The following is a 22,754-nucleotide window of genomic DNA, read 5'->3' as shown; positions in this document are numbered from 1 at the left end:
TTCTCTACAGCTGTCACGCTTAGGTTGGGAGAGCCGCCAGCCAGTCCGAGCAGTGCGGTCTGATCTCGCTCTGACTTATACGTCCGTCTGACTCTATCCTAATATACGGTAAATGAGGAGTTCTGACCGAAGACAAGTCTGCTGAGAAAACAATTATCATCAATGGGATCCAGTCCGTTAGTAGGACTTCACAGGTCGTGCTCGACAGATTCCCCGACTCCAGCACTACCACAGTTCTTACATATACTACAGATTTATTAAGCGATAACGGCAACTAAGCTATTGAGAAAAATGTGATCTGTGCACATACTACACATACATGTTGTCCATTTGCTTCCTTAAGCAACTTTATAAATCGTGTTCATTAAACATTTTCTCCCACTTTGCTGCTATACAGCATCACTGTGTTCTTTAAAGGGAACCTGTCGCCACGTTAATTACAAGTTGCCAAAAGCAACTAATCCCTTACTAAAGATTATAATAAAGCATAACTTTTATTGAACTAATAGGAACGCAAAGTTAGCGTGTATTTTTTCCACCAATTGTTAGGAAAACATCAAGAGACCTTCTAAATATTAAAGGACCATTTGATCAATTGTATTATTTATCTGGTTTCACTAACGATAATACTCATTTGATCTGTGGGAATGGTGCGGCCGCTACCTATATCCCTATTTGCTGCACTCCTAAATTGCTGTTAAAATTCATTCCCATGCCCCCAACATGTTTCACCAGCTTAACTGGCTTCATCAGGGTATAAGCACATGGGTAACCGCATCTTATAAAAGATCTGGTATGATGTCATCAATCAGAGACAACTAGGGATGGACAAATCAGAGCATGTAGAACAATAAGCCAATCACAGCTCATCTTATAAAGTATATAATACCAAGGGTCTGAATACTTATGACCATGTGATATTTCAGTTTTTTATTTTTTGGCGGCCACAAATGGTGAGGGCTATAAAACAGCTAGCGGGTTGAGCTCCGCCATTTCCTGAATACCCATAGAAGTGCATGGGAGTTACAAGCACAGTTTCTAGCCATTACTCTCAGGAGGGTAAATATTTATATATTTCCAACTCATAAAAGACAATTCTAAATGGAAAAAACAAAAAATAAATTGCAGATTTCTAGGGAAGAAACAAATAAATTAATCGCTTTGCAGCCGAGGTGTTAAATTACACAGACAAGCTGTCATGTAAGTTAATTACAGGATTAATACCTGATCGTTCTCAGCGTTGAGTAATGTCCTTTGCACATAGTGCAGGAGACATTCATCTGCATGTAGAAAAATATCATAATCCCCACCCTCATGGAGAGGCAGCACGCCACGCTCACTGTAATTATACTTCTATGGCATTACGTCACCCAGACATTACATAAGATTAGCAGGAATGGCGGTAGAAAAATATACAGAATACATATCAAAGTCTGGAGAATACAGCCCAATAGTGGCCGTCTCATCTTCTGCAAGAACCCAACCCTCCACAAGCTTCCTGCTTGCCGGGGAGGTGGCAGGCCGGCTCGCTCCTGCATGATTGACAGTCCGGACCAGCGGCATAATCACGACACTGGCCCAAACTATGCGAATGCCGATGTTATTATTTATTTGTTGAAAGCAGTTTTGACTGGTAAATTAGCCAACGAACAGTAATAAAACTAAAAATCTCTCAGTTATTGAGAAAAGAGACTATATGTAAAGGGGCTGATCACTACTCTTTCATTGATGATTGAGGAGGATGTTGCGCAACCCGACACACCCGCCAATCAGCTGGTACCGGTGCCGTCCATGCTTCCAGAAAACAACAGCTCTGGCATTTTTATAGATGTGTTTGAATAGGGGATGGATCTGCATTACCCGGCAGCGGCCACTACAGTTGTGGTGGGGATGCCGATTTCCGGCAGTATATGAGAACTTCTAGCCACCACGGACGCCGATAACAGCAAGCCGGAGGGGGTACCAAGTGTCGAGCCCCCACCCCTCAGGTATTAATGGCACAGCCAAAGGATACACCATCAATAAAAAAGTAAGTAGTGGCCAACCTCTTTAACATCAAGTACAATGCTAAACTGAATATTTCTTTGACAGCTCTGAAGTTCTAAACTTTGAACTTTTATGACGTATCTGTTCAACAAATGTCATTATAACCCATGGGTGATGGTTACGTAAAACCAAAAAATGCCTCCCACAGGCATATATTACTAGAATTACATCTGTATAATGGATAGGTCACAAAAAGTTAATCAAACAGACGCCTTATTAGTTTTTGGGTGATGAATACCACTGTTAGGCATCCGATCCGGGTGCGTACACTAAAAAGGGGCCAAAAATGCAACATGTGAACATAGCTATAATGTGTCCTGAGATGAGGCCGTATGAAGCAGACACTCGGTGACAGAGAGGGGGGATGAAGCTGCACATAGCATGTACTAAAAGCACAGAAAATGCCCATGTTCCTGTATGAAGTATATGTATATGTTTAATACCCTGCAACCATAGAGGTCACAGACACCTGGTCCGGTGAGCCCTGGGAGCAGCATGGAATATATGCCTGACACACTGAATAAATGACCGCAGCAATGTGTTCTTTAATAAAAAATAAACTATTAAAATCTGGAAGGGAGTTCGAGTTCTCGAGGTCTGATCAGGGTGTACCTGGCACCAATTACCGAAAATATTTCTAACACAACAGATCAGACATGGGGTAATGCAGCGGACCCCAATCAGGTTTATAGAGCGGCTGCACAGTGGGATCGATCAGAGGGATTGCTGTGGACCGCTGCAGGAGCGGGCTGACGTCATCATTGCCATCGAATAGGTGCAGAAAGTGAACGGCGCCGACATTTTAAACACTTTGGATTTTTCTGGATCCTCTGTGCCGCACATGAAGTTGATGGAAAGGATTAGCCCGTGTGCATTTACTGTTAACTAAAGCAGAATTATCCCTGTTGAACTTTGATGAGCCACGTCAGAATCTGATTATGAGCGGCTGGAGCTGTGTATAATGAGTCTGAACAGAATGGTTAGTTTACCAGAAAATTACGCCCACTCATGTACGATACAGTAATTATAAGCAATTAGGAACTTAGCAAGAGAGCAACTGATGAAGAAAAGCTCAAAATCTACATTCATCTCATAGATTTCACCATTTAGAAATTACTTGCAGCGGTCACATTAATACGAAAACAAAGAGACTGCGGCACGTCATTTACTGAGAACAAATGGTGCCATTTAGAGAAAGCAATGCATAATAAGGTTAATGTTCGTCTAAAGGAGAACTGAAGCGACATTTTGTTATTCCATTTTTTATTTTTTTATTTTTTTTTTTAAACTCTGAAAAGCAGAGTATTATCAAAATTATCTGGAAAAAAAAAAACGGGTCTCTTCGCCAATAGCAACCAATCAGAGCCAAGCTTTTATGGCTTATACTAGTCTGGAAATACGAAATCTGCGCTGTGATTGGTTGCTATGGATAAGAAGAAAAGACTTTTTTTTTTTTCTTTGACAGTGTTGATAAATGAGGCAGTTAGTCACAGACGTGTGTCTATAAGATAAGCACAATACTGGGTATTCGTGTATTACATGATAGAATCTAAATATGCAAATTGCCTCTTCAGAGAGGACGAGGACTAGAACTCTAGCGCCACCTATTGGGAAGCAGCAATCCTAAAAGTCAATATCGACCCTCCAACGAGTCTGGTAATATGACCTAAGATAAAAGCCAAACCAGGATCTCGATTTGTAGACACGGTGTTTCGGAGTGTTGCCACTCATCAGTGCAAAGTATGAGATCTGATTTGGCTAGAGTCTGAACTGGGGTCTAAGTGTCTACATGTGGAGAGTGACCAGCCAAGTATGGCATGTCAGTGTGAGGAGACTTATAAGCCATGCACTGCTCCTCTGGGAAATTAAATATGAAAATTGTCTCATAAGAGAGCAAGAGGACTAGAACTCTAACACCACCAATTATTCAATGCATATTTTATGTCCACTTGAAGGAGAGGAAACTAGAACTTTTTTTTCTAACAAATCAAGTCCTACACGTGCAATAGTGACATCAGCTATGTCACCCAAATCCACTATAAAACATATAAATCTCCCTCAGGAGCAGGAAATAATCTGCTGCCAGAAACCTCAGGCACTCGTATAACATCGGAACAACTATTTGGCTATGATTAGTAAATTTTTGCTTTAAGGCGGAATTCTGGCTTTACAATATTAATGAGCGATCTTTAGGCCATGTTCACACGTTCAGTATTTGGTCAGTATTTTACATCAGTATTTGTAAGCCAAAATCAGGAGTGGGCAAAAAAATGTGGTTCAGATCCGATTTTGCTCAATTGAAGCGGAGCTGCCGTTCTCAGCAGCAGCCAGAACAGTGAACATAGTGGTGATTTTCCGCTCTACGGACTGTTTACATCACACTGCTGCCGGAGATTACAACAGCCGATCAATGCGGTTGTCAGACCCCCCCCTTATCTGATATTGATGATCTATCCTACGTATGAGGCATCAATAGGCTGGAAAACCCTTTTAAGAACTATACACATTCTAGACATTTCGTCTTGGCATTCCACATTCAGCAACATGACCAAATGAGGCATTTCTGTTCTACCCACCGTGATGGATGCACTTTATATATTGGTGAGTAATTATCAAAGTGCTATTCAAGTTTGAAAGTTATCTCCCATCGATGGGATAGTGGATCACTTTCTGATCGCTGGGACCCCCACCTAACCCGAGAACTGGGCCCCTGTACACTGCAGCCCCATTCATTCTTGTGAGAGGGTGGATCACCATCTGAGCACAGAGATTGGCTATCTTTGGCAGCTCCATTAAGAATGGATGGAGCGGGAGTGCGTGTGATTGATCAACCGATCACTGCCCCCTTCAGTGATCAGAGCCCCAGCTCTCGGGATTGTGGGGGTCCCAGAGGTTGGACCCCACAGATCAGGAATGTATCCCCTATCCGAGGTATAGGGGATAACTTCCAAACTTGAGAATAATTTGATTCGGTGGGACAAGCAAACAAATGAAAAAAAAAAAAATCACAATGCCTCCCAGTTTTTTTTAATTATTAAACTCCCCCACGATTCCCTTCCGATACTAGCAGAAGACCCCACACTTAAGGTACCTTCACACTGAACGATATCGCTAGCGATCCGTGACGTTGCAGCGTCCTGGCTAGCGATATCGTTCAGTTTGACACGCAGCAGCGATCTGGATCCTGTGCTTTCCTGCACTGGCTGTGAGTGCCGGACAGCCGTAAAGCACAGCAGTGACGTCACCGCTCTGCTTTACGGCTGGCCGGCGCTGACAGTGCAGAGAAGCAGAGCGCCGGGGGACAGACACCGGAATGTAAGTATGTAGTGTTTGTTTTTTTTACGTTTACGCTGGTAACCAGGGTAAACATCGGGTTACTAAGCGCGGCCCTGCACTTAGTAACCCGATGTTTACCTTGGTTACCAGGGGACTTCGGCATCGTTGGTCGCTGGAGAGCTGTCTGTGCGACAGCTCTCCAGCGACCACACAGCGACGCTGCAGCGATCGGGATCGTTGTCTAGATCGCTGCAGCGTCGCTTAATGTGACGGTACCTTTAGTGTTGTCCCATCCTGCAGCTATCATGTTGGTAAGGACCTGTCTAATGAATATGGCCAGTTGGAGATATGGCAGATAGTTTGACCTCACTATACCCAGTCCTGGCAGCTATTATGGGAACATGTTGTTTCATGCTATTCATCTATACCTCCTAAAACTTGGTTTAGTTTTGGTACAATACATATTTATAGTTTTTGGTCACTTTTTATTCCTTCTACAATGCCCCATTAAATCTGATTTAGAAAGGGAAGAACGCGAGGGCGGCTCTATACCAAAACCGTGTCCAGGCGCGGAGTACAATATACAGTATGGAGTCTTTGGAGAGTTTGCTTTACTGTCAAGGAGCCGCAGTGCGAAGAGTTAAGGTGGCTATATCTGACGGAAAACATTTCTTTTCATACATTTCACTCCGAACTACAGACACAAGAAAAAGCAGGGTACTAAAAGGTTTACAAAATCTCCCGATTCTGTCGCTGCCAACTAAAACACCTACTATGAATTCAGTAATACGTTAGCAATCATAAATCATACAGCGAGACGTTTTAAAAGGAAAAAAGTGGATTTATTGTCACATTGTAGACGCAGGGTAAAAGCACAAATCCATTTTTCCATATATTCATCAACTCTCTGGATGTGTTAATGCACAAAGAATCCTGGAGTATAGAAAAAAAAACACTCTATTTTCCCTGTTCTCAACATTGCCTCTATTCTTTATCAAAACAGCATTTTCCATGCATTAAACCGAGGGGGCTGCTCTATATGTAACCTCTGTAGGAGGCTGCTCTATATGTAACCTCTGTAGGAGGCTGCTCTATATGTAACCTCTGTAGGAGGCTGCTCTATATGTAACCTCTGTAGGGGGCTGCTCTATATGTAACCTCTGTAGGAAGCTGCTCTATATGTAACCTCTGTAGGAGGCTGCTCTATATGTAACCTCTGTAGGGGGCTGCTCTATATGTAACCTCTGTAGGAGGCTGCTCTATATGTAACCTCTGTAGGAGGCTGCTCTATATGTAACCTCTGTAGGAGGCTGCTCTATATGTAACCTCTGTAGGAAGCTGCTCTATATGTAACCTCTGTAGGAGGCTGCTCTATATGTAACCTCTGTAGGAAGCTGCTCTATATGTAACCTCTGTAGGAGGCTGCTCTATATGTAACCTCTGTAGGAGGCTGCTCTATATGTAACCTCTGTAGGAAGCTGCTCTATATGTAACCTCTGTAGGAGGCTGCTCTATATGTAACCTCTGTAGGAAGCTGCTCTATATGTAACCTCTGTAGGAGGCTGCTCTATATGTAACCTCTGTAGGAAGCTGCTCTATATGTAACCTCTGTAGGGGGCTGCTCTATATGTAACCTCTGTAGGAGGCTGCTCTATATGTAACCTCTGTAGGAGGCTGCTCTATATGTAACCTCTGTAGGAGGCTGCTCTATATGTAACCTCTGTAGGAGGCTGCTCTATATGTAACCTCTGTAGGGGGCTGCTCTATATGTAACCTCTGTAGGAAGCTGCTCTATATGTAACCTCTGTAGGAGGCTGCTCTATATGTAACCTCTGTATGGGGCTGCTCTATATGTAACCTCTGTAGGGGGCTGCTATATATGTAACCTCTGTAGGAGGCTGCTCTATATGTAACCTCTGTAGGAGGCTGCTCTATATGTAACCTCTGTAGGAAGCTGCTCTATATGTAACCTCTGTAGGAGGCTGCTCTATATGTAACCTCTGTAGGAGGCTGCTGTATATGTAACCTCTGTAGGAGGCTGCTCTATATGTAACCTCTGTAGGAGGCTGCTCTATATGTAACCTCTGTAGGAGGCTGCTGTATATGTAACCTCTGTAGGAGGCTGCTCTATATGTAACCTCTGTAGGAAGCTGCTCTATATGTAACCTCTGTAGGGGGCTGCTCTATAGGTAACCTCTGTAGGGGGCTGCTCTATATGTAACCTCAGTAGGAGGCTGCTCTATAGGTAACCTCTGTAGGAGGCTGCTCTATGTATAACCTCTGTAGGAGGCTGCTCTATATGTAACCTCTGTAGGAGGCTGCTCTATATGTAACCTCTGTAGGAGGCTGCTCTATATGTAACCTCTGTAGGAGGCTGCTCTATATGTAACCTCTGTAGGAGGCTGCTCTATATGTAACCTCTGTAGGAGGCTGCTCTATATGTAACCTCTGTAGGAGGCTGCTCCATATGTAACCTCTGTAGGGGGCTGCTCTATAGGTAACCTCTGTAGGGGGCTGCTCTATATGTAACCTCTGTAGGAGGCTGCTCTATATGTAACCTCTGTAGGAGGCTGCTCTATATGTAACCTCTGTAGGAGGCTGCTCTATATGTAACCTCTGTAGGGGGCTGCTCTATATGTAACCTCTGTAGGGGGCTGCTCTATATGTAACCTCTGTAGGGGGCTGCTCTATATGTAACCTCTGTAGGGGGCTGCTCTATATGTAACCTCTGTAGGGGGCTGCTCTATATGTAACCTCTGTAGGAGGCTGCTGTATATGTAACCTCTGTAGGAGGCTGCTCCATATGTAACCTCTGTAGGAGGCTGCTCCATATGTAACCTCTGTAGGAGGCTGCTGTATATGTAACCTCTGTAGGGGGCTGCTCTATATGTAACCTCTGTAGGAGGCTGCTGTATATGTAACCTCTGTAGGAGGCTGCTCCATATGTAACCTCTGTAGGAGGCTGCTGTATATGTAACCTCTGTAGGGGGCTGCTCTATATGTAACCTCTGTAGGAGGCTGCTCTATATGTAACCTCTGTAGGAGGCTGCTCTATATGTAACCTCTGTAGGAGGCTGCTCTATATGTAACCTCTGTAGGAGGCTGCTCTATATGTAACCTCTGTAGGAGGCTGCTGTATATGTAACCTCTGTAGGGGGCTGCTCTATATGTAACCTCTGTAGGGGGCTGCTCTATATGTAACCTCTGTAGGGGGCTGCACTATATGTAACCTCTGTAGGGGGCTGCTCTATATGTAACCTCTGTAGGGGGCTGCTCTATATGTAACCTCTGTAGGAGGCTGCTGTATATGTAACCTCTGTAGGAGGCTGCTCCATATGTAACCTCTGTAGGAGGCTGCTGTATATGTAACCTCTGTAGGAGGCTGCTCCATATGTAACCTCTGAAGGAGGCTGCTGTATATGTAACCTCTGTAGGGGGCTGCTCCATATGTAACCTCTGTAGGAGGCTGCTGTATATGTAACCTCTGTAGGAGGCTGCTCCATATGTAACCTCTGTAGGAGGCTGCTGTATATGTAACCTCTGTAGGAGGCTGCTCCATATGTAACCTCTGTAGGAGGCTGCTGTATATGTAACCTCTGTAGGAGGCTGCTCCATATGTAACCTCTGTAGGGGGCTGCTGTATATGTAACCTCTCTAGGGGGCTGCTCTATATGTAACCTCTGTAGGAGGCTGCTGTATATGTAACCTCTGTAGGGGGCTGCTCTATATGTAACCTCTGTAGGAGGCTGCTCTATATGTAACCTCTGTAGGAGGCTGCTCCATATGTAACCTCTGTAGGAGGCTGCTGTATATGTAACCTCTGTAGGGGGCTGCTCTATATGTAACCTCTGTAGGAGGCTGCTGTATATGTAACCTCTGTAGGGGGCTGCTCTATATGTAACCTCTGTAGGAGGCTGCTGTATATGTAACCTCTGTAGGAGGCTGCTGTATATGTAACCTTTGTAGGAGGCTGCTCCATATGTAACCTCTGTAGGAGGCTGCTGTATATGTAACCTCTGTAGGAGGCTGCTGTATATGTAACCTCTGTAGGGGGCTGCTCTATATGTAACCTCTGTAGGAGGCTGCTGTATATGTAACCTCTGTAGGGGGCTGCTCTATATGTAACCTCTGTAGGAGGCTGCTGTATATGTAACCTCTGTAGGAGGCTGCTCCATATGTAACCTCTGTAGGAGGCTGCTGTATATGTAACCTCTGTAGGAGGCTGCTGTATATGTAACCTCTGTAGGAGGCAGCTCCATATGTAACCTCTGTAGGAGGCTGCTGTATATGTAACCTCTGTAGGGGGCTGCTCTATATGTAACCTCTGTAGGAGGCTGCTGTATATGTAACCTCTGTAGGAGGCTGCTCCATATGTAACCTCTGTAGGAGGCTGCTGTATATGTAACCTCTGTAGGAGGCTGCTCTATATGTAACCTCTGTAGGAGGCTGCTCTATATGTAACCTCTGTAGGAGGCTGCTCTATATGTAACCTCTGTAGGAGGCTGCTCTATATGTAACCTCTGTAGGAGGCTGCTCTATATGTAACCTCTGTAGGGGGCTGCTCTATATGTAACCTCTGTATGGGGCTGCTCTATATGTAACCTCTGTAGGAGGAACGCAGCAATCATGTGTCATTATGGAAGGGGAATATACAGTGGGGCAAAAAAGTATTTAGTCAGTCAGCAATAGTGCAAGTTCCACCACTTAAAAAGATGAGAGGCGTCTGTAATTTACATCATAGGTAGACCTCAACTAAGGGAGACAAACTGAGAAAAAAAAAATCCAGAAAATCACATTGTCTGTTTTTTTAACATTTTATTTGCATATTATGGTGGAAAATAAGTATTTGGTCAGAAACAAAATTTCATCTCAATACTTTGTAATATATCCTTTGTTGGCAATGACAGAGGTCAAACGTTTTCTGTAAGTCTTCACAAGGTTGCCACACACTGTTGTTGGTATGTTGGCCCATTCCTCCATGCAGATCTCCTCTAGAGCAGTGATGTTTTTGGCTTTTCACTTGGCAACACGGACTTTCAACTCCCTCCAAAGGTTTTCTATAGGGTTGAGATCTGGAGACTGGCTAGGCCACTCCAGGACCTTGAAATGCTTCTTACGAAGCAACTCCTTCGTTGCCCTGGCGGTGTGCTTTGGATCATTGTCATGTTGAAAGACCCAGCCACGTTTCATCTTCAATGCCCCTGCTGATGGAAGGAGGTTTGCACTCAAAATCTCACGATACATGGCCCCATTCATTCTTTCATGTACCCGGATCAGTCATCCTGGCCCCTTTGCAGAGAAACAGCCCCAAAGCATGATGTTTCCACCACCATGCTTTACAGTAGGTATGGTGTTTGATGGATGCAACTCAGTATTCTTTTTCCTCCAAACACGACAAGTTGTGTTTCTACCAAACCGTTCCAGTTTGGTTTCATCAGACCATAGGACATTCTCCCAAAACTCCTCTGGATCATCCAAATGCTCTCTAGCAAACTTCAGACGGGCCCGGACATGTACTGGCTTAAGCAGTGGGACACGTCTGGCACTGCAGGATCTGAGTCCATGGTGGCGTAGTGTGTTACTTATGGTAGGCCTTGTTACATTGGTCCCAGCTCTCTGCAGTTCATTCACTAGGTCCCCCCGCATGGTTCTGGGATTTTTGCTCACCGTTCTTGTGATCATTCTGACCCCACGGGGTGGGATTTTGCGTGGAGCCCCAGATCGAGGGAGATTATCAGTGGTCTTGTATGTCTTCCATTTTCTAATTATTGCTCCCACTGTTGATTTCTTCACTCCAAGCTGGTTGGCTATTGCAGATTCAGTCTTCCCAGCCTGGTGCAGGGCTACAATTTTGTTTCTGGTGTCCTTTGACAGCTCTTTGGTCTTCACCATAGTGGAGTTTGGAGTCAGACTGTTTGAGGGTGTGCACAGGTGTCTTTTTATACTGATAACAAGTTTAAACAGGTGCCATTACTACAGGTAATGAGTGGAGGAAAGAGGAGACTCTTAAAGAAGAAGTTACAGGTCTGTGAGAGCCAGAAATCTTGATTGTTTGTTTCTGACCAAATACTTATTTTCCACCATAAAATGCAAATAAAATGTTAAAAAAACAGACAATGTGATTTTCTGGATTTTTTTTTTCTCAGTGTGTCTCCCATAGTTGAGGTCTACCTATGATGTAAATTACAGACGCCTCTCATCTTTTTAAGTGGTGGAACTTGCACTATTGCTGACTGACTAAATACTTTTTTGCCCCACTGTATATGTATCATATCAATAGAAGAAACCAAGGCACAGACTTTAGCGGATACATTTCAGCTGTACAATACATACATTTTTATTAGCTAAATAATATATATTTTAACCCCTTAGTGACAGCCACTTTTCTTCAAATCTGACATGTGTCACTTTACAACAATAACTCCAGAATGTTTCAACACATCCCAGTGTTTTCTGGTGACACATTGTACGTTAGGTGAATATATTTTGCATTTATTCATTTTTATTTATTTTTTTTAAATAGCAATTTTCCAACTTTGAAAGAGTATCCCTTAATTCCAGATCGTTGTACCACACAAAATAGTTCACAAGTAACATCTCCCCTGTGTCTGCCTTGCATGAGCACCATTTGTCACATGTTCTTTTACGGTGTTAGGATACTAAAAGGATTCAAAATGTACAAGCAATTTTTCATTTTTTCAAGGAAATTAACAAAAAAATTTTTTTTTTTTTTTTGGGGGGGGGGACTTATTCAGTTTTGAAGTGGCTTTCGAGGCTTATGTATTGCAAACCCCCCCCAAAAGTGATACCATTGTAAATAACAGTGCCCCTCAACATATTCAAAACTGCTGTCAGGTGGTTTATTAACCCTTCAGGTGCTTTTCAGGAACTAATGCAAAGTGGAGTGACATCTTATCTTACCATTAAAATGTTGCTAACTTCTCAACAGGTCACTGTAGCCGGCAGACACTAGGGCCATAGCTTGGGCAACCATCAGGACCACACAATCATGATATGTGGGTGCCGAAGAGACAAATAGATATTGGAGGTATCATCCGAGGTAGGAAACTGTTAGGTGAAAGAAGGAACTGCTCAGCCAGCAGGGCTATATCAGCCCACAATGAAGGATTGGAGATGGATCAGCTGTTGAGCACCCACTGAACGTGATTCCCATGGTAGTGGTGGGGGAGAATGAGGGTGGTAGTCTGCACTGCCGATGCGGATGCCAAGAAGCAACAATATTGGTTCATGCGATTTAGTCTCTTACTTTCTACGCGTTTCTTACTCAGGAGAACCACAGGGGTAAAGAGGGAGCCCCCTGCTCGGTTAGCCATCTAGATGCCACAGAATCTAAGTGGTTAAATGGCCATGGTCGGTGTCAACATCGATCATGGCTTGTGCAACAAGGTGTCCACTAAAGTGCACAGCTTTCTCATTATCACCCATCGGTGGAAGCTTTTGTCTTCTATCCCAGGTCAGTAAAAAGATGTATCGGTGGTCAATAAAGCGTTAGTACAAGAAGATATTTTGTATAATATATAAATATAAAAACTATTCCTTTTCTCCATTGTCTTTCCGATAACGTGGCTCATCAGGGATATCTAGCAGCAGCCACTCGGGCGAGCTCTCCTGTAGCCTTAAGACGCCTTTCTGACCTGTTCGCATGTTGGCTCCATCTGGATAACTAAGAACAATAAATCCATTGGCCAAAACCTGAACCAACCGGATCTATGTCATCTTAGAACTATGATCTTTTTGGCCACTAATTGTGCAAAATTGTATCACAATGTGTTTGCACGGTGTGAACACTGCCCAATTCTGATATAACGGCGATTCCCATCATTTCCAATGTAAATGCAGCCTTATGGGAAGGAAGAATTGTTCAGCCACAGCCTTGTAATTAACCCCTCACTACCATTTCAGTTCTTGCACCTTCATTTTTTCCTCTCTTTCTTCCAATAGCCAACTTTTTTTTTATTTTGCTGTCAACATAGGCGTTCGAGGATTTTTTTCTTTTACTGGATAAATTGTCGTTTCGAATGACATCATTCATTTTACCATATAAAATTGCAAAACAGGAAAAAAAAATTAAAGTGAAATGATGGAGGGGAAAAAAAAGAAAAGAAATCCATCATTGATTTTTGAGAGTTTTGCTTTTACAGCGTTCGGTGTGTAGAAACAATTATCTGGCAGCACGATTGCTACAGTCAGTACGATTACATTAATACCAAACTTTGGTATATTTCTACACATATTCTAGTGCTTAAAAAAAAAAAAAAAGAAGATTGTAACAAATTAGATTTGTGTCACCATTTTCCCATAACTTTTTCAGTTTTCTGCCGATGGAGAAGTGCGGGTGTGTTTTTGTGCAGCAAGCTGATGTATTTATTAACACTATTTTGGGGTCTCCTCCTTGTGGCTAATGATAATTATATACAGTGCAGACCAAAAGTTTGGACACACCTTCTCATTTAAAGATTTTTCTGTATTTTCAGGACTATGAAAATAATACATTCAAGGTATGTGCACACGTCCGGATTTCTTGCAGAAATTTCCTGACAAAAACCGGACATTTCTGCCAGAAATCCGCATGCGGTTTTTTTGCGCGTTTTGGGGCGTTTTTCCCCAATGCATTAAATAGCGGGAAAAACGCGAAAAATCCGAAAAATTAATGAACATGCTGCTTTTTTTTTACCGCAATGCGTTTTTTTCCAGGAAAAAAACGCATTATGTGCACAAAAATTGCAGAATGCATTCTTAACAAAAAAGTGTGAAACAACTGAAATTATGTCTTATATTCTAGGTTCTTCAAAGTAGCCATCTTTTGCTTTGATGACTGCTTTGCACGCTCTTGGCATTCTCTTGATGAGCTTCAAGAGGTAGTCACCGGGAATGGTTTTCAATTCACAGGTGTGCCCTGTCAGGTTTAATAAGTGGGATTTCTTGCCTTATAAATGGGGTTGGGACCATCAGTTGTGTTGGGCAGAAGTCTGGTGGATACACAGCTGATAGTCCTACTGAACAGACTGTTAGAATTTGTATTATGGCAAGAAAAAAGCAGCTAAGTAAAGAAAAATGTGTGGCCATCATTACTTTAAGAAATGAAGGTCAGTCAGTCTGAACAATTGGGAAAACTTTAAAAGTGTGCCCAAGTGCAGTGGCAAAAACCATCAACGCTACAAAGAAACTGGCTCACATGAGGACCGCACCAGGAAAGGAAGACCAAGAGTCACCTCTGCTTCTGAAGATAAGTTTATCAGAGTCACCAGCCTCAGAAATTGCAGGTTAACAGCAGCTCAGATTAGAGACCAGGTCAAAGCCACACAGAGTTCTAGCAGCAGACACATCTCTACAACAACTGTTAGAGGAGACTTTGTCATGGTAAAATAGCTGCTAGGAAACCACTGCTAAGGACAGGTAACAAGCAGAAGAGACTTGTTTGGGCTAAAGAACACAAGGAATGGACATTAGACCAGTGGAAATCTGTGCTTTGGTCTGATGAGTCCAAATTTGAGATCTTTGGTTCCAACCACCGTGTCTTTGTGCGACGCAGAAAAGGTGAACGGATGGACTCTACATTTCTGGTTCCCACCGTGGAGCATGGAGGAGGAGGTGTGATGGTGTGGGGGTGCTTTGCTGGTGACACTGTTGGGGATTTATTCAAAATTGAAGGCATACTGAACCAGTATGGCTACCGCAGCATCTTGCAGCGGCATGCTATTCCATCCGGTTTGCGTTTAGTTGGACCATCATTTATTTTTCAACGGGACAATGACCCCAAACACACCTCCAGGCTGTGTAAGGGCTATTTGACTAAGACGGAGAGTGATGGAGAGCTACGCCAGATGACCTGGCCTCCACAGTCACCAGACCTGAACCCAATCGAGATGGTTTGGGGTGAGCTGGACCGCAGAGTGAAGGCAAAAGGGCCAACAAGTGCTAAGCATCTCTGGGAACTCCTTCAAGACTGTTGGAAGACCATTCCCGGTGACTACCTCTTGAAGCTCATCAAGAGAATGCCAAGAGTGTGCAAAGCAGTCATCAAAGCAAAAGGTGGCTACTTTGAAGAACCTAGAATATAAGACATAATTCCAGTTGTTTCACACTTTTTTGTTAAGTATATAATTCCACATATTAATTCATAGTTTTGATGCCTTTGGTGTGAATGTACAATTTTCATAGTCATGAAAATACAGAAAAATGTTTAAATGAGAAAGTGTGTCCAAACTTCTGGTCTGTAGTGTGTGTGTGTGTGTGTGTGTGTGTGTGTGTGTGTGTGTGTGTGTGTGTGTGTGTGTGTGTGTGTGTGTATATACACACACGCTTTTTTATGTCATTTTTTTTTTTTAATACTGGGTACAGTGGTGTAAGTATAATGTTGCAGCAGGTTTGACAACCAGTGCCGGTGACTGCTTTGTGGCTCGCTGTACATCACTGGGTCATTGTGACTGCAATCACCATTGTACAGCTGCTAATGAGTTTCTATCAGTACATTAGGCGTTGGATATGTATTACTTGGCTGTTCCATTTTTAAAAGAAGTGAGAGTAAATTCTCTCAGAGTAACCAAGTTGTGCGCTTTACTAAAAAAATAGAAATTATTTTTTACTTTATTTTTGAGGGTTTGGGGAAGCCTTCAAAAAATATGACCTGTTGCCCATATCAAATTTGTGTCACATGCATTTTTTTGTAAATTGGCAATGTTTTATTTATTTTTTTTCATATAACGATCCTTATTTAAAAAAAAAATAAAATTGGTAATCTTGCAATTTTCACAATAGCAACTAGGGTTTTTTTCCCCTTTCATATAGTCTAAGGCACAGGGTTCATCAAAGTGTTTATGCAAAAAAGATGGAGTGAAACACTTTGAAAAGTCACTACATTTTTGTGCAATGTAAAGTTGTGAAAAAATGTGCAAATTTTTCATGTTTCCGACAGTTTTGGGAAGCCCTGCCAAAATGGGCAAAGCTGGAGAGGAGCAGACAAGGGGGAGGTGATAGCTACGCCTGCCCATCAAATTCTCCAAAAGTGGCAGCATTAGAAATGTTATTAAACCAGAAAAGTATCATTTCTAGGGAGGCACACACCACTGATGAGATGCGCCAAATTTATTAATTGTTGTGCGCCTCAATGCATTTAATGGTTCTTATTCCTGAATGCCCCCCTCATTAATGAATTGGAGCAACTTTCTGCCCTTTCAGGACGAGTTTACAGATCTTTTCTCATCAGCAGAGGCAGGATACAATGACAGGTAAGGCTACTTTCACACTAGCGTCGGGCTCGGCCCGTCGCAGTGCGTCGGGTCGAGGTTACCGACGCTAGCAGTGAATGCGCCGCACAACGGGGGCAGCGGATGCATTTTTCCAGCGCATCCGCTGCCCCATTGTGAGGTGCGGAGAGGTGGGGGAGGCGTTCCGGCCACGCATGCGCAGTCGGAAATGGCGGACCGTCGGAAGCAAAAATGTTTTTTGCTCCCGGCGGTCCGCCACAACACGGCGCGTTGTGTGTCAATGCTTCGCAATGCGTTGCTAATGTTAGTCTATGGGGCAAAAACGCATCCTGCAGACAACTTTGCAGGATGCGTTTTTTCCCATAACGACGCATTGCGACGTATTGAAAAAAACGTTAGTGTGAAAGTAGCCTTAGGCAATCTTTACATGCTCAGTATAGAACGGATCCAGCAGCAATGCATTTGTAAAGGATTTGCCTTTTGCTTACTGGATCTGTTACAAACTAAAGAAAATGGATCAGTTCACGGATCAGTTCTCCATAAACTTTAATGTAAAAAAAAAAAAATGGACCCAGCAGAGATTTTTTATTTCACCGGTCCAAAAAGTTGTTCCTGCACAACGTTTTTGGCAATGTATTTCTGCTGGATCCGTTCTAAGGGATGATTACTGGACATGTGAACACCGCCCAGCACCTCAATACCCAGCCGATCCACCAGTCACAATAAATGATGTCACAGCCGCCTCTGCTCCCCTCCCTCACAATGACCTTAGTGTAGGCTCATTAGACAGGTCAATACAAAAAATAGGGTCGGGGATCTGACCCTTGTGGCCATGTATGTGTTATTTCATGACACAAAAGGACGTTTGAGTCTAAAATTCCGCAATGGCCAGGGTGAAAATTGCAAGATTTCTACTTTTTATTTTGGATGTGTACTGTGCTATGTAAACTTAAAAACAAAATACCAAAACATTTTAAAAATTACATTTAACAAAAAATCTTGATTTCATCAATAGGTAATATTCTGATGACCGTTTACCTTTAAAACAATATTTGATGTTTCCCCGTGCAGACTTGCAGAGTGGGAGTGAGGTAGGAATAGGGATCCTTGCTCTTTTTCCTAGATTCTTCCTTAACATGGTACTTTTCACATGCATGAGAAGCGATTACTAAGAAATTGCTCAGAGGCAATCCACCAAGAAAATATTCAGTTTAACAGTGCAAACATGAAACCAGCTGTTGATGCTAAAAACAGTTTGTGCATCCAAGGGCAAAACGCATGCGTGTCTCCAGGGTGCTAATTATATTAACCTATTGGCTGCCAGTACAATTCTTCTTTTCTTTATACTCACCATTATGAACATTTATGACATAAGTCTCACTGAAAACATCTACGTAGATGAAAACTTATCCAATTTGATGCTCATGTTTCCGCTTACAGAAGGCAGTTACACTGAATGTTGCTGTCATAGATGGACGATTTTCTGGAGGTATCCGTGTACACAAACTACATGCTGGTAGTGTCCGGCCAGTCTCGCTTCTTGATATTGTCAGATATTCTAAGGCTATGTACGCATGTTCCGGATTTTTTGAATTTTTTCGGCGGTTTTCCGCTGCAAAAACGCTTAAAAATGCTTACATTAAGCATCCCATCAATGTAATGCATTCTGCAATTTTTGTGCACATGCTGCGTTTTTTTCTGCAAAAAAGCATCACGGAAAAAAACGCAGCATGTCCATTATATTTGCAGATTTGCCGCTATATTATTGCTTTGGGAACCTCCGGAGAAAAACGCGAAAATAACGCGAGCGGATATCCTGCGAAAGTAGTCCGGATTTGCTCAGGAAAATTCTGCAAACTTTCCTGAAAGTGTGGACATAGCCTAAGAGTAAGGCTACGTTCACACTAGCGTTATGCTAGTTTGCGTCGGGCGACGCAGCGGCGACGCATGCGTCATGCGCCCCTATATTTAACATGGGGGACGCATGCGTTTTTGTTTGTTGCGTTGTGCGACGCATGCGTCTTTTTTGCCGCAAGCGTCGGACCAAGAAAACGCAACAAGTTGCATTTTTCTTGCGTCCAAATTTCGGCAAAAAACGACGCATGCGTCGCAAAACGCTAATGTGAACGTAGCCTCAGCAAGTTATGTCTGTCAATGCTGGAAATGGAGCGCGCACTGAGCACCCTCGAGTGCGCTGTTTGCAAACGGGGGACGCAAGACCCCAACATTGTAAATAATGAGACCTCTGACAATCAGAAAACTATCACTTGTCCTGTTGGACTTTTCAAACAACCCCATTAAACACATATTTTCTCCTTAATCACAACGTTTAGCTGCATAGAGAAGAAATATGAAAGCTACTGACTCACCTCGGGAGTGTTCTTCTTGAATTCTCGACTTTGATCAATAAGTTTCTTTCTGGACTGTTCACTTTCATCTTGTCTGTTTGCCAATACTGTTGCTGTTGTATCGAGTTCTCTCTGTTAAAGAATTAAGACGTTAGGATCAGCAGGAGGTAAAACACAAACAAAAATGGGAAACAATGACTCATATGTACAGAACAGAATATACGGTAGGTTAAAAAAAAAGCAGTTTATACTCACGGGGTTATCCCCCAACATTACAGTTAAAGAGGCCGGCCATCTTTGGGGAGAATTTTTTTTAACTAACAAATTTTGAACCAAAACAATTTATTTTTGCAATTGGGTTTGATTACCAATTTTGCACTGTTTGGTTTTTATAGTTTTTTTTTGTTTGTTTTCCTGCACATTCACCTATATCATAAATCCTCCATTTGTTAAACATTTCACATGGAAAAGCTGCTTTTCTATTGGAGGAGGCTGATGTGCCGGTCTGGTTACATGACCCTCTACCTGCAGCCATTGTAGGCACAGAGGTGCAGTGTGTGAGGAAAGCAGCAGCACCAAGAGAAAGGGGTCGAGCTCTAACTGAGAATCTGTCAGCGAGCTCCTTCTAACAGTCTAACAGGAATGCTTGTAAATCTTGCCTTTTTTTTTGGAGCTCCTCTCAGGTGATTTATAACCGCAGACTACATGCAAGGTGAATGCAAAGAGCTTGTAAAAGCAAAAAGGTGCAACATTTAAATACAACCCAATCGCAAATATGTTTATTAGCCCAAAATACATGCATTTAAGGAAGAAAAAAAAACTCTTTAAAACTTAAAGTGTCCAGTGTGTTTTAAGAAATTAGAAAATCACTATATTCCCCTTCCAGAGCGGCACTGCTCCTCCGCATTCAGTACGGTCTCCTGGCACTATAGAAGTTACTAGCTGAAGAGCCCGGCGTTGCCTGGGCATAGTAAATATCTGTGGTTAGTCATAGCACCTCACTTCTCTTATTTTCCCATCACGCCTCTCATTTTCCCCCTCACATCTCTCATTTCCCCCCCTCACACTTGTCATTTCGACCTCACATCTGTCATTTTCCGATCACTCCACTATTTTCCCTCACTCATCTCATTTTGCACTCACACCCCTCATTTTCACCTCACACCTCTCATTTTCCCCTCAGTAAATACATGTTTGTCATCTCCCTTATATATAGTTTACACCTGTATGTCATCTCCTGTATACAGTATATACCTGTATGTCATTTCCCCTGTAAATAGTATATACCTGCTGTATGTCATCTCCTCCTGTATATAGTATATACCTGTAAGTCATCTCCTCATATATATAATATATACCTGTGTGTCATCTCCTCCTGTATATAGTATGTACCTGTATGTCATCTCCTCCTGTATATAGTATATACCTATGTGTCATCTGCTCCTGTATATAGTATATATCTGTGTGTCATCTCCTCCTGTATATAGTATATAGGTGTGTCATCTCCCCTGTATATAGTATATACCTGTGTGTCATCTCCTCCTATATATAGTATATACCTGTGTGTCATATCCTCCTGTACATAGTATATATCTGTGTCATCACCTCCTGTATATAGTATATACCTGTGTGTCATCTGCTCCTGTATATAGTATATACCTGTGTGTCATCTCCCTTGCATATAGTATATAGTATTTACCTATATGTCATCTCCTCCTGTATATAGTATATACCTGTGTGTCATCTCCCCTGTATATAGTATATATGTGTGTGTCATCTCCTGTATATAGTATATACCTGTGTCATCTCCTCCTGTATATTGTATACACCTATGTGTCACCTCCTCCTGTATATAGTATATACCTGTAAGTCATCTCCTCATATATATAGTATATACCTGTGTGTCATCTTCCCTGTATATACTATATGTGTGTGTCATCTCCTCCTTTATATAGTATATACCTGTGTAATCTCCTCCTGTATATAGTATATACCTGTGTCATCTCCCCTGTATATAGTATATACCTGTGTGTGTGTGTCATCTCCCCTGTATAAAGTATATGCCAGTGTCTCATCTCCTCCTGTATATAGTATATACCTGTATGTCATCTCCTCCTGTATATAGAATATACCTGTGTCATGTCCTCCTGTATATAGTATATACCTGTATGTCATCTCCTCCTGTATATAGTATATACCTGTGTGTCATCTCCCCTGTATATAGTATATACCTGTGTGTCATCTCCTACTGTATATAGTATATACCTGTATGTCATCTCCTCCTGTATATAGCATATATCTGTGTGTCATCTCCTCCTTTATTAAGGTACCGTCACATTTAGCGACGCTGCAGCGATCTAGACAACGATCCCGATTGCTGCAGCGTCGCTGTGTGGTCGCTGGAGAGTTGTCACACAGACAGCTCTCCAGCGACCAACTATGCGAAGTCCCCTGGTAACCAGGTAAACATCGGGTTACTAAGCGCAGGGCCGCGCTTAGTAACCCGATGTTTACCCTGGTTACCAGTGTAAATGTAAAAAAAAAAAACACTACATACTTGCATTCCGGTGTCTGTCCCCCGGCGCTGTGCTTCCCTGCACTGACTGTGAGCGCCAGCCGGAAAGCACATCAGTGACGTCACCGATGTGCTCTGCTTTCCGGCCGGCGCTTACACAGTGCAGAGAAGCAAAGTGCCGGGGGACAGACACCGGAATGCAAGTATGTAGTGTTTGTTTGTTTTTTTACGTTTACGCTGGTGTTGTGATTTGGTAATTCAGTACCACAATGGACATAGAAGTCAGAGCACATACAGTGACCTGACAAAACCCAAAAACATAGAACGAGCTCTGAGACGTGGGAACTCTGCTGACCGCAATCCCTAATCCTCTCCAACCACACTAGAGGCAGCCGTGGATTGCGCCTAACGCTCCCTATGCAACTCGGCACAGCCTGAGAAACTAGCTAGCCTGAAGATAGAAAATAAGCCTACCTTGCCTCAGAGAAATACCCCAAAGGAAAAGGCAGCCCCCCACATATAATGACTGAGTTAAGATGAAAAGACAAACGTAGAGATGAAATAGATTTAGCAAAGTGAGGCCCGACTTTCTGAACAGAGCGAGGATAGGAAAGGTAACTTTGCGGTCAACACAAAACCCTACAAACAACCACGCAAAGGGGGCAAAAAGACCCTCCGTACCGACTAACGGCACGGAGGTACACCCTCTGCGTCCCAGAGCTTCCAGCAGGCAAGAAAAACCAAATAAGCAAGCTGGACAGAAAAAACAGATAACAAAAATAACACAAGCGAAACTTAGCTATGCAGAGCAGCAGGCCACAGGAACGATCCAGGAGGAAGCAAGTCCAATACTAGAACATTTCAAAAACCTGACCTGCACATCCAAACATAGACTGAGTGTGAACAGGTGCTGAACCCAGAGTCGCCAACTCGTATATAGTTAAGTAAAAAGGGCAGCACACTGCAGCGCCAAAACATGCAAACTTGAAAACACGAAATTTGAACTGCATTACTGCACTAGAAATATGAAAAATGAGAGCTTTTAGCGCATAAAAATGGCCATATTTATGTGTACCTCGTAGCCACTTTACGGCATCTCTCTTACACTCTTACTCTGATCGTGCACTCCCGCCTCCTAGCCACAGGTGTTTTAATTATAGTAGGTCTAATACCCCTCCACAGAGAGTGAAAATTTGAGTCCAAGAAGAGGTTTCACATGTACCCGTTCAGATGGAGACGTTTATTCTCAATGAGGTAGGTCAAGCGTAGGACCTCGTATAAGAGAGATGCCGTAAAGTGGCTACGAGGTACACATAAATATGGCCATTTTTATGCGCTAAA

The 22,754-nt window shown here is 42.9% G+C and overlaps 1 protein-coding gene across 3 annotated transcripts in view; it reads right to left on the bottom strand.

The window, feature by feature from the left end:
• CUX1 (cut like homeobox 1) overlaps positions 1–22,754 on the bottom strand; it is a 484,034-nt gene that overhangs the window by 403,293 nt on the left and 57,987 nt on the right. For all 3 annotated transcript variants that reach the window (XM_069761313.1, XM_069761314.1, XM_069761315.1), the window contains exon 2: positions 18,920–19,030. In XM_069761313.1, coding sequence (XP_069617414.1) covers positions 18,920–19,030 — 111 coding nt within the window. The remainder of the gene's footprint in view (positions 1–18,919; positions 19,031–22,754) is intronic.

This window comes from Ranitomeya imitator, chromosome 3, assembly GCF_032444005.1.
Source record: "Ranitomeya imitator isolate aRanImi1 chromosome 3, aRanImi1.pri, whole genome shotgun sequence".
Taxonomy (NCBI): domain Eukaryota; kingdom Metazoa; phylum Chordata; class Amphibia; order Anura; family Dendrobatidae; genus Ranitomeya; species Ranitomeya imitator.
This window is presented reverse-complemented; position numbering and strand designations above follow the sequence as displayed.